General features: G+C 45.8%; 1 protein-coding gene across 1 annotated transcript; it reads left to right on the forward strand.

Moving 5' to 3' along the window:
* The first annotated feature begins 979 nt into the window (after positions 1–979).
* Positions 980–2,320, forward strand: LOC143975855 (uncharacterized). The gene is made up of 2 exons (XM_077478414.1): positions 980–1,329; positions 1,939–2,320. The coding sequence occupies exons 1-2, from the start codon at positions 1,010–1,012 to the stop codon at positions 2,318–2,320; spliced, it is 702 nt and encodes a 233-aa protein (XP_077334540.1). The 5' UTR covers positions 980–1,009.
* The last annotated feature ends 14,773 nt before the right edge of the window (positions 2,321–17,093 follow it).

Consider the following 17,093-nt stretch of genomic DNA (forward strand, 5'->3'; position numbering starts at 1 on the left):
CCCCTTACCTCATATTTCTGTCACAACTGCCATCTTTTTTAAAAACCCTCCTTACTTTGCATCCCAGTTACAATTGTCACCAGGACAGATAAAGGACACAAAACAAATAAAGGACATAGACAATTATAAAAACCTGACCTAATGCTTCCAAAATGAAAAAAACAAAGGAATAATAATAATTAGACTACAAATACACTTTAAACCTGACCTGGGAAATGACAGAATCTGAAGGTTTGAGTCTGATTGACGACTCTAGGGAAATAACAAGTGTTCTCAGTACTAACATTTTGGTAGGGGTGTTTTTTGAATGTAGTCAGCCTGTGTGTAAGCTCATAAATTGAGCCTCCTTCCTCAAGTGAAGAGAAACAGAACAAGGGTGTCTGCATTAAATAAAATCTGTTATGCTAGCTTGCCTTGCAGCCATTGTTTGCTGAACTTGGTAAAGCCTGATGGTGGGCTTGGGGAAAAAAATAAAAAGGCAGCAGGAGCTCTTGCTCTGCTGGACTGCTTTGCATTCCCCAGCCAGTAAAATACAGTAAAATAACCAGCTCACATTAGCCTACACTAGTAACCGGGAGGACCCAGATGCATTGTGATATAGGGTGAGATAGGTCCCAAAAACTTCAGAGCCTCCACCCTCTAGGTACCTACTAAACTAATGACAGCTGAACATGGATTCTAAGGCCCCTTTCACACGGGCGGCTGTTCTGCCGCAGTTTATCATGTTTATTTTTTTCTACAAAATTCAAGGCTCCAAGCACAGCGATCAGCTGCGTTTGCACAGTGCGCTTACCTGCGTTTACGTGCGTTTTATTGCGGTTGCGTTTAACTGCAGTTTTTATTCCCATAGCAACCCTTTTATTTATTTATGTTTTTGTTCCCTGGAATGTACCCATGATGCATTGCGGTCCTCTGTATTTAAACCTGTTTCTTTGTTCTCTGGCTGAGTGTGTGTTGGAGTTTTGCAGGGAGCGGAGTGCTCAGTTTTGTGCCAGAGTTTTTTGAAAAAATGAATGCAAATATGGGTAGTTTGCTTGCAATGCTCATTTTGCTGATGATGAGGATGAAGACAAGAAGAGCGATCCAGAGTAGGCGACGTCCTCGTCGTTACTGGGTCCATCCCTTAACGTCCCAGCGCCTATCGATCGGCTACTTTGCCCTCATGTTCGGTGAGCTGAGGACTCATGGGGACAAGTTCCATAATTACACAAGGATGTCGGTGGCGTGCTTCGATGAGCTGTTGGTACTTGTTAGAGGACACCTGACCAGAACCACGACCAATATGCGAAGAAGCATTAGTCCAGAAGAACGGCTGTTACTTACTTTAAGGTAGGTTTTCCATATGTTGAACAAATGCTTAAATTCATGTACATGCAGGCTTAGGCAATATTGACAATAGTGTGTATGTGTATATATATATATATATATATATATATATATATATATATATATATATATATATATATATATATAGATGAATCTATGACCTAATCTATATCACAACAGCGATTTTTCGCACATTACTACCATTACCATTATTTTTTATCCTTGAAAACTATCTATCGTGCCTTGCACAGTCAGTTTTATTTTTTGCAAATAGGAAACGTCATCAAATTTCAGTAGTTTCTCATTATGTAGGTGAGCTCTGAACACAAAGGCAGAATTTTGCATTAACAAGCAAGGTACCACCAAATAATATTTTGTACTAGACCAACCCACCACCAGGCTTCCTGTTTGGATGCCAGCACCTACTACCAGAGCCGAGGGATGTTTCATCTTTGGGCTGCAATGTGTTAAAAGTCATCAGCTTATATAGATGCTGATGTTTATTTGTTACCATGTAGAACTCCATATGTATATTGATTTTTTATTTTTTTTAATTTTTTTTATTTTACTATATTTTATATTTTCTGAATTGTTATCAATTTTGTATTGCAGATACCTTGCCACTGGTGCCAGTTTCACCTCCCTCCATCATCAATTTCTGATGGGAATTTCCACCGTATCCACCATTGTGCACGATACCTGTCATATTATCTGGGAAGAACTGAGAACATCAGTAATGCCGGAGCCAACATCCAGTCTGTGGGAGGAAATAGCGGAGGAATTTTGGGAGAAGACCAACTTCCCAAACTGCATTGGGGCATTAGATGGGAAACACATCCGGCTCATCAAGCCTCCAAAATCCGGTTCCCGCTTTTTCAACTATAAGAAATACTTTTCCATTGTGCTTCTGGGACTCAGCGATGCAAATATGAAGTTCATCGCTGTGTATGTTGGAGTGTATGGTGTGATTCTAGAATTTTCAGAAATTCCGTAATGGGGCGGCGGTTTCAATATGGCGAATTTCAGGTGCCACAGTCAAGGCCTCTCCCTGGTACTACTGGACCAGATCTTCCATTTGTAGTGCTGGGAGATGAGGCATTTGCCTTATCTACTCACCTGCTAAGGCCCTATACCAGGCATGGTCTCACTGCCAGGAGGCGAATTTTTCGACTCAGCAGAGCTAGAAGAATGGTTGAGTGCGCATTTGGCATTTGCACTGCCAAATGGCGTGTTTTGATGACAGCCATGCATCTAGAAGTTGATCATGCCGTCAATGTGGTTCTAGCATGTTGTGTTCTCCACAATTTTTTGAGGGGTAAGGAGATCGTGGCCACCGAAACCCCTGTTTCTGAGGATCCCATAGGTCATGTTACTGGCACTCGTCCAAGTAATCAGGCTTTACAAGTCCGTGAACATTTCACTGATTACTTTTTGAGTGAAGATGGACAGCTGCCATGGCAAATGGACTGTGTGTACATTTTTAACCGGTGTTGCATGGACCTTACATGTCAAAGTTTTTTCATCACAGTTTTCAAGTTTTTGTGTCAGTTTTCACGTTTGCCTTAAATAAAGTAGTCAACAATTTTCAACAATTTAAATTGTTTTTATTTCTATCTTTTGCTATGCACAGGGTGTATAAAAAATAGACAAACCTTACAAAAACATTGAATGCTTGCAAGTATAGAAAAATGTTTTTTAATTCCTTTGGAATATATATATATAAAATCTCCTTTTAGTTTCAAGTATTGAATTTCAAGTTTCAAGTATTGAATTTCAAGTGCAACAGATAACGAGTCCACAAAATATCCCCCACTACCCCCCTAAAAAAAAAAAAAAGGTTACAGTATTCCTGAAGTGCTGTAAGGCCCCTTTCACGCAGGGCAGATCAGTAATGATCCGTCCCGTGATGATCCGCTCGGTCGGCAGGGATCGTTCCATTGTCCATTGTCCCCACTGAGCCGGTGGCAGACAGGGCTGTCCCGGCACACTGTGCAGGGACCGCCCTGTGAGCTCTCTGTTCTCTTCTATGGGGATCGGAAGAGCACGGACCATCTGTCCGTGTTCATCCAATCCGCTCTGCAGACGGCTAGAAAAATTGGATTTCCCTCCGTCTACAGAATCGGACAATTGCGGTGGCACCCGATATCGTCCGCCTCCGCAACAGTCCGACTCTGCAGATGGAGGAAAATCCTATTCTATCCGTCTGCAGAGCGGATTGGATGGACACGGACAGACGGTCCGTGCTCGTCCGATCACCATAGAGGAGAGCGGAGAGCTGACAGGGCGGTCCCTGCACAGTGTGCGGAGACCGCCCTGTCCGCAGCCGGCTCAGCGGGGACAACGGAGCAATCCCCGCTGAGCGAGCGGATCATCACGGGGCAGATCATTACTGATCCGCCCCGTGTGAAGGGGGCCAAAGATGGGCACTGAGTGCGGCAAACAGTTCTGAAATATTTGGCTAGATGGAGAAAGTGCAAAAGATGTCTCCATGTACACTCCACTGTGTAGATGGGGTAATCTCCCACTGGGCCAAGGCTCTCAACCTAAACAATGCTAGCACCCAATCAGAAAGTTCAGGTATTGTGAGAGCAAGTGGGGCCAAGTAGCAACATGTATAAGCTTGGGACAGTGGGAGATTCTTCTGTGCGTACAGTTCAGTGTACATGGAGGAATCTGGGGTTGGTTGTAAACATTAGTTTGTGTAGGTAAAACATTAAGTAGTGTAGGTAAAACATTAAAAGTAACATTACACAACAAGAAAAATAAAACTGTCATATCACTGCCATAGGAATACTATAAGTTTTCATAAATTGGATAATTAGGGTTCCGCAGGGAAGAATGGCTTGGTTCACTGCCAACATCTACGGGTGATCCTGAATGGGAAGATGAGGGTGAAGACACTGAGTGTGGCTGCACATGCATCCTTTGGTAACCAGGATTAGACGGGTAAGGTGTATACAGTGGTGGGGGTCCTGCATAAGGGTTAATGGCAGATGTTGTGTCATGGCACTGCTGACTGGGCATTGGTCTACTGAAAAAGCCACTAGGTGAATTAAAACCCATAGCCCATGGCTGAAATTTAGGATATGGGCGTTGCTCTTTGCAAGCTCACACAATATACGTTAAATAGGCATGTATATCACCCCTGACCTCAGTGCGCTTATCTGCAGGAATCTCCCTGATTACACAAAGCAACATTCTCAAGAACATAACATCTGGGCCTGAGATGTTGAGGAATTCATCATCTTTGGCCTGGTTTTGTGATTGTTTTCTCATTTCTTCAATGATACGGTTGAAATATTCCTCAAAAGGTGTCTCGTGTTGAGTACGTGTTCGACGGGTGGTGGAAGTAGACCGGACTCTCCTATCTGGATTTGCCTGCAATAGTTATAATATATAGATTATGCATCTGATACTGAGGTCACACTTTAGTGAACAGCATATGATGATGATAAGGCTTGTACAAATATTGCAGCACCTGTTTAGAATAAATCACACACAGGTACTTGTTTTGCCGCAAAAACCTGATCTCACTGAAGACCTCCAAAGCCAGAAGAACAAGTCACACCTTGCACAAAAATAAGCTGTTGTTGTTTCTCTAACATTTGTGCCAACACCAGCTGCCTTTTCAAAATGTAAGTAATACGTTTTTTTGTGGACAGAAATTGTGACATTTTTAAAATACATACTGCAGGTTCTTGAGTGGATGGATGATATTCTTGGGATGACACTGTCTCTGTGGTTTCTTGACTGGTGTCAGCGTCTCCTGATGGTGATGGCGACGAACTTTCGCGCCTTGCGCATGCTCTCACAGGGACACTTGACACAGTTCTAGGTAACAATAAAGATTACACGTTTAAAAAAAAAAGTGAACATGAATATGCCTTTACTGGTCACAAATCACTAAATAAAATAAATGGATATACTTACGCACGCATCTCAGTGGTGCGCCTCAAAAATGACAAAGCCTCTGCATGGGGGTTAGGCCTGCGACGAGTTGAGGGTGCTCCGCTTCTCTCCGCAGCCTTCTCTTCGTTGACTTCTTTTTTGTAACGGTCGCGCAGGGACCTCCAACGTGTATAAACCTCCTTTCCTGCAATATATAAAAAACATAGAATGCACTTTTTGGTTAAGTTCTATTGGCAGATAGCATGTCTAATTTTGTGGAATTTACAGCATTGTCAGTGACAAAGTGCTGTATTGCTATAAAATGGCCTGGTCATTAGGGGGTAAAATCTTTACTAGGATGCATGTGTACCCTGCTGCATAGACACAACAAACCTTGCACTCACCTCGGTTATCCTGTTCAGTTGCAGACATCTCGTCCCAGTTCGGTGTGACATATTTGTAGACTTCCTCCCACTTTGCTCTTTTCAGCACTCGGTCTGCATATCCTGGGCATTCTGAGTCCCATAACTCTGGTCGGGCATGCACCAGTGCGATGATGGCCTCGTGCGAGATATCTCTTGCCGCCATGCTGTCTTCTCCCCTTTCATCCCTCTCAACTTCCTGTGTCATTTCCCAGGTACACCTGCTGATTAGGATGTGCTTCCGGGTGTTTTTTTCTTCTTTCACGCTGCTGGCCGCAATTGACACAAAAGACTGCGATTACCTGCGGTTATGTGCTTATAGCTGCGCTACATCGCACCTGGACGCATACAATTCTATTTTTTCTATTCACACCGAACCGCACGTAACGAAATCGCAGTTAAACGCTGTGTGTGAACAGGGCCATAGGAAAGCATTGTGTGCCTTTGGCTGCGGTGGAAAACTAGAAAATCCGCAGCTAAAAGCACCATTCTATCCGCCCGTGTGAAAGGGGCCTAAGACTACAATCATGCTTCTTCTAGCTAATGAGCTGGATAAAAGACAGCGGAAATGAATTGAACAGCAGCGGTCCTGCAATTTATGAGTGTACTCTGTCATTGTAACATATACCCAATCAGATGTTCTGGAGCTGCAGCCAATCAGGAAAAGTCTGGCCAGCGCAATCCATCTAATCTCAGCATCCCATGTACCACTGGAAACCTTTGCGTTGCAGATGGCAAAATTGGCAAGCACAGCCTGATGTGATCGGTCCAGAAAGTCTGGTACAGTATCTCACAAAAGTTAGTACACCTCTCACATTTTTGTAAATATTTTATTATATCTTTTCATGTGACAACACTGAAGAAATGACACTTTGCTAAAATGCCGAATAGTGAGTGTACAGCTTGTATAGCAGTGTAAATGTGCCCTCAAAATAACTCAACACACACCCATTAATGTCTAAACTGCTGGCAACAAAAGTGAGTACACCTCTAAGTGAAAATGTCCAAATTTGGGCCAATTAGCCATTTTCACCCCCCCCCCCCCCCGGTGTCATGTGGCTCATTAGTGTTACAAGGTCTTTGGTGTGAATTGGTAGAAGGTGTGTTAAATTTGGTGTTACCTCTCTCTCATACTGGTCACTGGAAGTTCAATATGGCACCTCATGGCAAAGAACTCTCTGAGGATCTGAAAAAAAATAATTGTTGCTCTACATAAAGGTGGCCTAGGCTATAAGAAAAGTGACTTGGGGGTAATGCCTTTTCACTGCTTTATACATTTATAGTGTTATTTTGATGAATTCTTTTGGTGGCATTCTGTTATTATTTCATGTGTGTCTTTTGTGTGTGCTTGTCTTTGTCTTCAGACCTTTAGTTTTTTCTTAGTGTTAGGTGTGGAACTGCTGTAATTTTATTATTGATCTTTTTTCAATAAATTTAATGAAATTGTTTATTAATTTACCTTGTTTATCAATTTATTTTCAGCCCGGTAGATGATTCCCAGGACTTTTTTATGTGACTCTTTGTCACCTTTCTGACACAGGGCACAATTTTTTCTATATTTTCTTTTTTGTCACTAATTCCGCTTAATATAAGTGTGGGGAACAATACTGGCGGGTATTTGCTGGTACCACAATTTCCTTGATTCATTTCTCTCCTATTTTGCAATAAGAAGATTGCCAAGACCTTGACACTGAGCTGCAGCATGATAGCCAAGACCATACAGCGGTTTAACAGGTCAGGTTCCACTCAGATCAGAAAACACAAAGAAAAAGAAATAAAGGTGAAAACTGCGCTAAGGTGAGTGAACAATATATACCAAATAATTTTCAAATGACTGAAATCAGCTGCGGCTCAGCTGTATCACATATTACAGAAAAACAATTAGAGAAAATATATATATAGAGCCGCGCTAAGTGCACTCTAAGGCCGCGTACACACGCGGGGACTGTTCGCCCAACTTTGTCCGTCAAACAGTTTCGGCAAACAGTCCGCTCAAAATTAGCATGGACGGACATGGCCACACACGACGGACGAACAGTTTGCTGAAACCGTGCGCGATGACGTGAACGGCACGTACGACGGGACGACAAATACGACGTCCTATACACTGCATTATAACTTTCGGCGTGTAAATCCTTTCTGAGCATGCGCGGAACTTAGTTTGACGAACAAGCCTACACACGAGGGGACTGTTCGCTGAAACAAGGTTTCAGCGGACAGTTTTTCGGAATTTCCGAAAAACCTTGTTCAGCGGACTGTTCGCTGAAACTGTCCGCTGAAAGCCCACACACGAGCGGACTGTTTGCCGAAACACTGTTCAGCGGACAAAGTTGGGCGAACAGTCCCCGCGTGTGTACGCGGCCTAACAGATTAAAGTGACGGTATAAAAACAATATGAAGACAGTGTTATTCTACCCTCAGCCAATGGGGAAATACACAATACCCCTCCAAGCCTCACTTTGGGTGTGCTGTTTTTCCTGCCAAAACCAAGCCTCATTTTCATTAGTAAACAGGCATAGGTTATTCATTCCCCAAGGGAGCCTCCCCTATTCACGCCTCCATCCAATCCAATTAATCGACCTGTATGCACTTCCGGGTTAACCAGGTCTCATTTTCATCTGGTACAGGAACTATATGATTGTATTGCCAATAAGAACCAACGGAACGCAGCGCCATTTCGCCACTTCCGTTGTGTGTCATATCCGGCATACAACACTACCAATGGAACGCAGCGCCATTTCTCAGACACCGGTGCGTCATATCCGGTATATGACACTACCGATGGAACGCAATGGAACGCAGCACCATTTTTACGACGCCAATGCGTCATATCCGGCGCACAGCCCATCACTGCCACTCCCAAGGTCTCACCCAGGAACACCCAGTCATCCAACAGGGTCTGCCACCAGATAACAACAACAATTCCCCCACTCCCAAACGTCACATCCGGTGGGTGGCACCACCGTATTCACTTCCGGAATCCGGTGGAACGCAACACCACCATTAGTATTTCCAATGCGTCATATCCGGTCGACGGCACCTCCACTGTCATCAGAGGCGCCCTCACTTACCGGAACAACACAACGTATAGTGCTCGATCTCCAACACACCACTATCTCTAAGGTTGAAAGCTCGCCCCCCCCATATCGCGGAGGCCGCCGCTCCATCCGGCGCATTACACCTTGCCCCCGATGGAACGCAGCGCATCCTACAGATTTCAGGTCCTCCACCTGGAGCGACATGGGCTACAGCCAGTCCAAGCCCCATTCCCATCTGTAAATCAGAATATCTAACATACCCAATCCGCCTGTGTCTCTCCCTCTAAGATTAACCCCGTGAGGTAACCCAGGGTAAACCACCACAGTACATAATTATAAAGGCAGAACAATGCAAACAAGGTTAGCGGCAATGTATTCGCTATAAAATTAAAATGACTGTAACCAAATAGTCACAATAACCTATACATATTAAAAATCCTCAAAAATCTGAAACTTGAGGCTGGACTGATAAAAAAATATATACATATGAGAAATCCATAGTGCACTCACCAAGGAGAAGGATCAGATAGCCCTTCTACCTCAAATTTTTTCCTTAATTTAAATATGCTCAATTGCACTTATTTATCTTTTCCTGTATATTCCGATATTATCTCATCAGAAACAAAAGAAAAGAAAAAAGGGGGGATCCAAAAAGCCGATTTGTTATTAGTAATCCCCTCAACCATGGATTAATATGGAGGAGTGAGCCCCTTTTGTTTAAGAGGTAAATGTATATTTTAAGGATACCACCCCTAACTCAAACCCAACCCGCCCGTAGGGCATGATGCCAGGAAACTACTATATTTCACGCCCAAAGTACAGGCCATCGAGGGAGGGCTCACACAAATACATAGCATATATCACTGATACAGACCAAAATATTCTCAGTCAGACCATCCCAAATAAATAAGAATAGTCAATTCAAAAAAGAGAAAATATTAGAAATAATACAAAACAAACAATACAAGTTGTAATACAAAATACAGTATCAGAAGAAGAGGAAATAGAAAAATTCTGATGGTAACAGATTTCCATAAGGCCTACGAGCGCATTCAAGCATTATTAATGAATGCGTTCACATCCGTATCCACGTTGAGGCCATACGGAACATAAGTTCTGAGTCTGTGTATCCACGCCATCTCTTGTTTTGATATTTCTCTGACCAATGATCCACCCCTCCAATGAGGCCTATACTTATCAATACCCATATATAAGGTGATAGAGGGGTCCCTATTGTGCCTTTGATCAAAATGGCGTGACACCGGGTGCTTATCAAAGCCCCTCTTTATATTCCCAATGTGTTCATTGAGTCTCACTTTCAGTGCCCTCTTGGTCCTCCCAATATATTGGAGGCCGCAAGGGCACTGGATCAAATATACCACTCCCTCAGATGAGCAAGTAATAAAAGGTTCAACCTCCTAGGACCTTGATGTGCTGGTTAAAAAAACATTGGTAATCCTCCTTTCTTTACACCTGTTTAAAGTGCAAACCTGGCAATTTCTACATTTGTAATAGCCCTTAAGATTCTGAAAAAAACACCTGTTGGAACTTGGGGGATTGTGTACGCTTGGTGCAATCCGATTTCCCAAAGATGACACCCCCTTAAACAGTACTTGTGGTTTATCCGGTAGTATAGTACCCAGAACCGGGTCACTTGTTAATAAATGCCAGTGTTTTTGTATTAGATGTTTAATACTGCGGTGTTGCACCGAAAAGGTAGTAACAAAAAGAACTTTATCCTGTGTCTCTCTATCTTCCCTTCTTCTGCCCTCCAAAAGTTTCATCCTATCCTTTTCCCTGGCACTCTGAAGTGCTTCCGACAAGGAGTCCCTGTTGTATCCCTTCTCCAGGAACCTTTCAACAAGAACAGCCGCCTGTTCCTCAAAGGTCTCTACCTCAGTGCAGTTCCTCCTCAGGCGTGTAAATTGTCCCTGGGGTACTGCCCTCAGCCAGGGTTCATAATGGCAACTGTCTAAAGGAATATATGAGTTCCGATCAGTTGTTTTAAAAAAAGTAGAGGTTACAAAACGATCATTCTCCACCTTGATGTTCAAATCTAAGAAAGAGATCTCACTTTGACTAGCCTCAAAATTGAATTTGATACCCCTCATGTTCATATTAAGGGTGGCCATGAACAAGCGTAAATCTGTCTCTGTTCCCTCCCATAGGAGGAGGACATCATCAATGTACCGTGCCCATAAGGTCACCTCCGGCCTCCTGGGGGCATCGATGACGTCCTCCTCCCACTTAGCCATGAACAGGTTGGCAAGACTGAGGGCATATTTCGCCCCCATGGCTACCCCCCTATTCTGGCGATAAAACTGATGGTCGAACCAAAAATAGTTGTGATTGGCTGCATACTCTAGGAGCTCCATGATAAAATCAATCTGTGCGAGCTCCAGACCCGATCCCCTTTCGAGATAGAGCCTCACCGCCTCTAATCCCAAGTGGTGTGGGATGATGGTATAAAGAGATGTAACATCAGCCGTGACCATCCATAGGTCTCTCTTGGGATCATATTGGACAGTAAATTAATAACCTGCTTTGTATCTTTAACGTAAGATGGCATGTTTCGAACCAACGGTTGCAAAAAGTAATCAATGTACTTGCCCACCCGGGACGTAACCGAATCAATACCACTAATAATTGGACGTCCCGGGGGGCAAGTCACACTTTTGTGTATTTTGGGAAGGTAGTAGATCACCGGCGTGCGTGGAGCACGTGGTACAAGAAAAAGTCTCTCTTTTTCGTTCAAGATACCCTTCCGGAAACCCTGATCAACAATCTTTTCGAGAGTTTTCTTATAGTTGACGACGGGATCTCTATTCAAAATGGTATAGGTCTCTCTGTCGTCAACAATGCGGTACATTTCCTTTAGATAATGGTCTCGATCAAGCACCACAATATCCCCCCCTTATCTGCTGGTCGGATAACCAATGATTTATTAGTACACAACGAGTCCAGACCAATCTCAAGGTCCCTCTGAAGTCTGTCCTTTCTCACTTTTATTTGATCCAGGTCACGCAACATAACATCTCTAAAAACCCTAATATTAGGGGGCATAGGGCCTGGAGGGTTAAATAGAGATGCATTAGAAAGATTAGAATGTTGAAACTCTGATCTACTTCTTTCACCAACTGTAGTAGTATTACTGAGCATATACCTCTTAATATTCAACTTTCGGACATACTTGTGTATATCCATTTATGTCTGGAATTTGCTTATATTCCTGGGTGGGGCGAATTTTAGTCCTTTATCCAACAGTCTTTTTTCTTGTTTACTCAAATTAAAGATACCTGACCCTACGGTCTCCTTCTTTTTAGCTGACTGGATTCTCTGCCCCCCTCTGCTTCCTCTCTTCTTTCTACAGGTCTTTTTATGCCTCTGTTGTCCCTGTGAAAATCCAAATGGCGGTTATCCCTCCCTCCCGGTGAGGCTGGGTGGTAGAAGGGCCTTTGGTTGTTCTGACTATGTATATAATCGTTGTGATGATGTGCCCTAGGGTCACCTCCATAAGTACCCCTATTATTTCGACTGTCCTCCTGTCTCTGATATTCAGGAGTCTCCATGTCCGATAATGGGAAGAATCTATTGTGAGTGATAACATCAGAATCACAATTTCTATTTCTCCCATTGTGGTACACAGAATTAATAGGGTACTTATGGAGGTGACCCTAGGGCACATCATCACAACGATTATATACATAGTCAGAACAACCAAAGGCCCTTGTACCACCCAGCCTCACCGGGAGGGAGGGATAACCGCCATTTGGATTTTCACAGGGACAACAGAGGCATAAAAAGACCTGTAGGGGGGCGTGGCCTGGACATGGCGGAGTGAAGTCGCATTTTCTGTGAGCTCCCAGTCCCGGCCTTCCACCCACGGTATTCTTCTATTAAATCGGCATGCACTCACCCGAAGGATGCAGGACAAGGGCTGCTGCTAAAGGAGATCGTACCGGGACTCCTGCTGGAGCGATTCAACGCTATTTTAACCCCACGCAAAGACAGTCCACAGGTGCGGACTTGGCGGCACCACGAGGCACACCACACGGAGCACCACAAGCGCGGCCTGAAAGTCGGGACACCCCAGCGGATCGGCATCAAGCCGCAGACACTCCGCCATCAACATCAGCACCCATGGATGTACCGGGGGGCTCCCGGGGGTCGGACCAGATCGAACAGAATCTCCGATCCTTGATACAGGCCCTCCCCACCAGGACTGACATCGAGGCGCTTATCCTACGACTCGAGGAGACGCACCGCAGGGATATCCAGGAGGTGAGGGAAGATGTGTCCGCCTTGACGGAAAGAGTGTCTACGGGGGAGGCCTCCTTTTCCACATTGGAGCACCGAGTAGCGGACTTGGAAAGATCCCGAGACCAACATCGTGACACCGCTATTGTCCTTCAGCTCCATCTGGAAGACGTTAAAGACAGGAGCCGCAGGAACAACCTGCGGCTCCGGGGTGTGCCCCAATCTCTTGAGGGGGAAACTATGGAGGCCGCTGTGCAGGAAGTTTTTCGTATCCTCCTGGAGGACCCTGCGGGTGTTGTGGAGGTGGAGCGCCTCCACCGGACTCTGGGACCTAGAAATGCTGAACTGGAACGTCCGCGGGATGTTCTCTGCAAACTGCTCCGCTACCCACAGAAAGACGAAATACTGAGAAGAGCATGGGAGCAGGGAGAAGTTGATCTAAATGGAGCAGCCATTTCCATACTCCCGGATCTTTCCAGGGCCACACTGAAACGTAGGGCCCTACTACACCCCATCCTGGAGTTGGCAAAGGAGAAGGGATGCACCTATCGCTGGGGATACCCGCTTGCTGTCACCTTCCGGAGGGAAGGGAACATGTACACCCTGCAGTCGCCAGCTGACCTGCCCCGGGCTGTTCAGATTCCTTGAAGCGGAGCAGATCCCTGTACTTGACTGGCTACAACTGCTCCCTCGCCCGACTGGTAGATCCGGACCTTCTGCATACAGAGGCCCATTACAGCCCAGGTTGCAGCGCAGCAGACGGAGACCTAGGATGGCCCAGCGGGAGGACCCTCCACACCGTGAGTAGTTCCCTTGTTCTGCTGGCTTGACCCCTGACTTATCTTGGGCCTCCCCAACTGTCCTCTATATGTATACCCAGCGGGTTTGTGACTTCCTTGCCCTCCATGGCCCGGCTTTTTTTTTTCTTTTTTTTGCCCCCATCTGTACCGGCGGGCGTCCCCCCCCCCCCTGCCCTGTTATGTTCTCTCCTGACCCCCGCTGTGACTCTTTTTCTATGGAGGAACGAGGTACTTTGATATGCGGTGGGGGGACTTTTTCTTTGATACTCCCTACATGGCAACGGGACGATGGATGCCCTGGCAATGGCTGGACGTGGCAGTTGATTTTGTTGAGGTTGGGGGGAGGAGGGTTGCTGGCCACAGGTATCACACCAGGTTCTATGATTGTACGCTGCCATCTGCTGCACGGCCTGCACTCCCCCCTGACTGCTGGGATTCCGGATGGGGACTCATTTGCCGTGTGGGGATTACCTCCCCGGAAAGTCCGTGGGTGCAGGCCCTGATCTGCGCCCCACATTGGATATACTATACACTGCCTTAGGTGCTGGATTATCTTAACCAGAGGGATGTGGCTATTTTCCCCTCTTTGGGGGGGGGTGTTTTGCTGGGTGGGGGCTGTTATACCCCATGGTCCGGGGGGTTCTGGGTACCCCCACTGTGCTGGGGGGCAGGAGTGTCCCTACGGACCGCAGAGAAGTTTGGTATTGTGCTGGGGGCGTTGGGGGGACCTGAAGTTGTGTTTGATGCCAGGGAGTAGAGTAGAGGGTATGTTGTTAGCCGAATGAATGCCTAGCACTGCTTCTTTCTCTCAGGTTGTTCTTTCTTCTATAGTTGAGCTAGGCATTGATGTACCAATGTTTCCACTCCCTGTGAGTAACCATCACGTTTTTATATGCTTTATAATGTTCCAAATGTGTAATTAGCTGTTTTTGCCGATGTATGTTTTTGTTATAAGCTGTATTGCCGGGGGTGGGGGGTGGGCCCGGGGGACACGCTTCTCGGCCCTGTCCAACCACCACCCCACTTAGGACCGCGCTCGATTCCCGGTATCTTACTGGGGAACGCTTTAGCTGTATTCAGCACCATTAGTTGTCCCTTTGCGCAGTTCTCTCTTGTAAATGCACCCTTATTCTAAATCTTTTTCGTATCTCTCTTTCTCGGGCCTGTCAAAAGGCCTATCTGTTACCTCTCCCCTTCCCACATCCACTTTCTCCCCCCCCTAGGCTTTGGCCTACTATACCCCCTCCCCCAGAACCCATGAGCATGGCTGACCTTACAGTGGTCTCCCTAAATTCAAAGGGATTGAACATCCCAGAGAAGAGACGGATGTTCCTCCATGATATGAGACGTATGAAAGCGGACATTGTATTTTTACAGGAGACCCATTTCAGAGCTAACTCTCTACCTCTGCTCAAAAATAGGTTCTTCCCCACGGTTTACCACTCCATGTACACGGAGGCTAAGTCGAGAGGAGTATCTATTCTAATCTCGGCCAAAGTGCCCTGGACGTTTATAGACGTAGAATATGACAAGGAAGGGCGGTACTTGTTTTTGAAGGGGAAGGTGGGAGGGACAGTCGTGACCCTAGCGAATATTTACTCCCCCAATGACCGACAGGATGCCTTTCTCAAAAATAGACTATCTCACCTTGCTCGATATACAGAGGGCCAGCTTATTGTAGGGGGCGATCTTAATATCCCTCTTACTCCCACGGAAGATACCTCTACGGGTCTCTCTTCCACCTCCCGTGAGATGCGCAAACGCGTTTCCGCATCTTTACATTCCGCACAACTGGTTGATACGTGGAGACTTTTTCATCCCGGGGAAAGGGACTACACTTTTTACTCCAGACCACACCAAACATATTCGCGTATAGACTACTTCCTAATCCCCCATAGACACTTACATGCTGTTAAAGATGTCACGATAGGATCAATAACTTGGTCGGATCATGCCCCGATCACCCTGCGATACACCATTATGGACATTCATAAATCACAGAGGCCACCCTGGCGCCTGAATGACAGTCTTCTTCAGGACCCAGAGATCCTCGCGGATGTCATTAGGGAAATAGACTATTACTTCCAGACTAATTTGAATTCCGAGAGTAGCCCCGGAGTGATATGGGAAGCACACAAAGCAGTGATCTGTGGAGTACTTATTAAACATGGTTCTAGGCTCCACAAGCAAAGGACGGCACAATTGACGACGTTGCTGCTCAAGGTGCAGAACCTGGAAATGTGTCATAAACACACTCCTACAGCGCAATTAGGTAGGGAAATGGATATGGCTCGCAGGCAGATTACCGACCTGCTTCATTATAAGGCCAAGGCAATGCTCCAAATATGCCGGAAAAAACTATATGAATCCGGCGATAAGTGTGGGAGGACCCTAGCTCGTAATCTAAAAGAACAAACACTCGCCTCCTATATACCATATGTAATCTCTGCGGGGGGTCGGAAGATCTCCCTGCCACAACAAATTTCACAAGAGTTTAGAACATTCTATGACTCCCTCTATAATCTACACACGCCCCCGCCGCCCCCAAATGCTACTTCTCGATATATTGCCACCTCCCTCATGCCCACATTACCGGCCAACGTTATAGAGAACTTAGAGGAGCCAATTACGTTACTGGAACTTCAGTCGGCACTAGGCACCACCAAGTCGGGAAAGGCGCCGGGTCCGGACGGTCTCACGAATACATACTATAAGACCCTTCTCCCGTCTTTAGGTTCACATTTGATTAATCTCTTTAATGTCCTGAGCACGGGATCAAACTTCCATAAATCCACTGTACAGGCCCAGATCTCTGTAATACCGAAAGAAGGCAAGGATCCATCGCAATGTGGGAGTTACCGCCTTATCTCCTTGCTAAATACGGACCTGAAACTCTTCACGAAAATTTTGGCCACTAGACTACAACGGCATTTACCTAGCTTGATCCACTTAGATCAGGTTGGTTTCGTGCCGACCAGAGAAGCCAGGGACAATACTATTAAAGTCCTGAATCTGGTGCATGTGGCGAATAAGAAACGCATTCCATGCGTATTCCTCGGGACGGACACCAAGAAGGCGTTCGACCGAGTGAGCTGGCGGTTTATGTTCTCCACATTAGAGCACATTGGACTGGGAGACAGGATGATGCGCTGGATTTCGGCGGTGTACTCCAACCCGACGGCCGGAGTGAGAGCAAACGGTGTTCTCTCAGATATGTTTGAGATTACTAACGGGACCAGGCAGGGGTGCCCCCTTTCCCCCCTGCTGTTTGCTCTGACTCTGGAGCCGTTCCTTTGTCATGTTAGAAGGAACCCAGATATTGTAGGGATCGGGGTTGCGAATACACAATACAAAGTCTCGGC

Source organism: Lithobates pipiens, unplaced genomic scaffold (genome assembly GCF_037356315.1).
Source record: "Lithobates pipiens isolate NorthernLeopardFrog02 unplaced genomic scaffold, aLitPip1_a1.2 Scaffold_13, whole genome shotgun sequence".
NCBI lineage: Eukaryota > Metazoa > Chordata > Amphibia > Anura > Ranidae > Lithobates > Lithobates pipiens.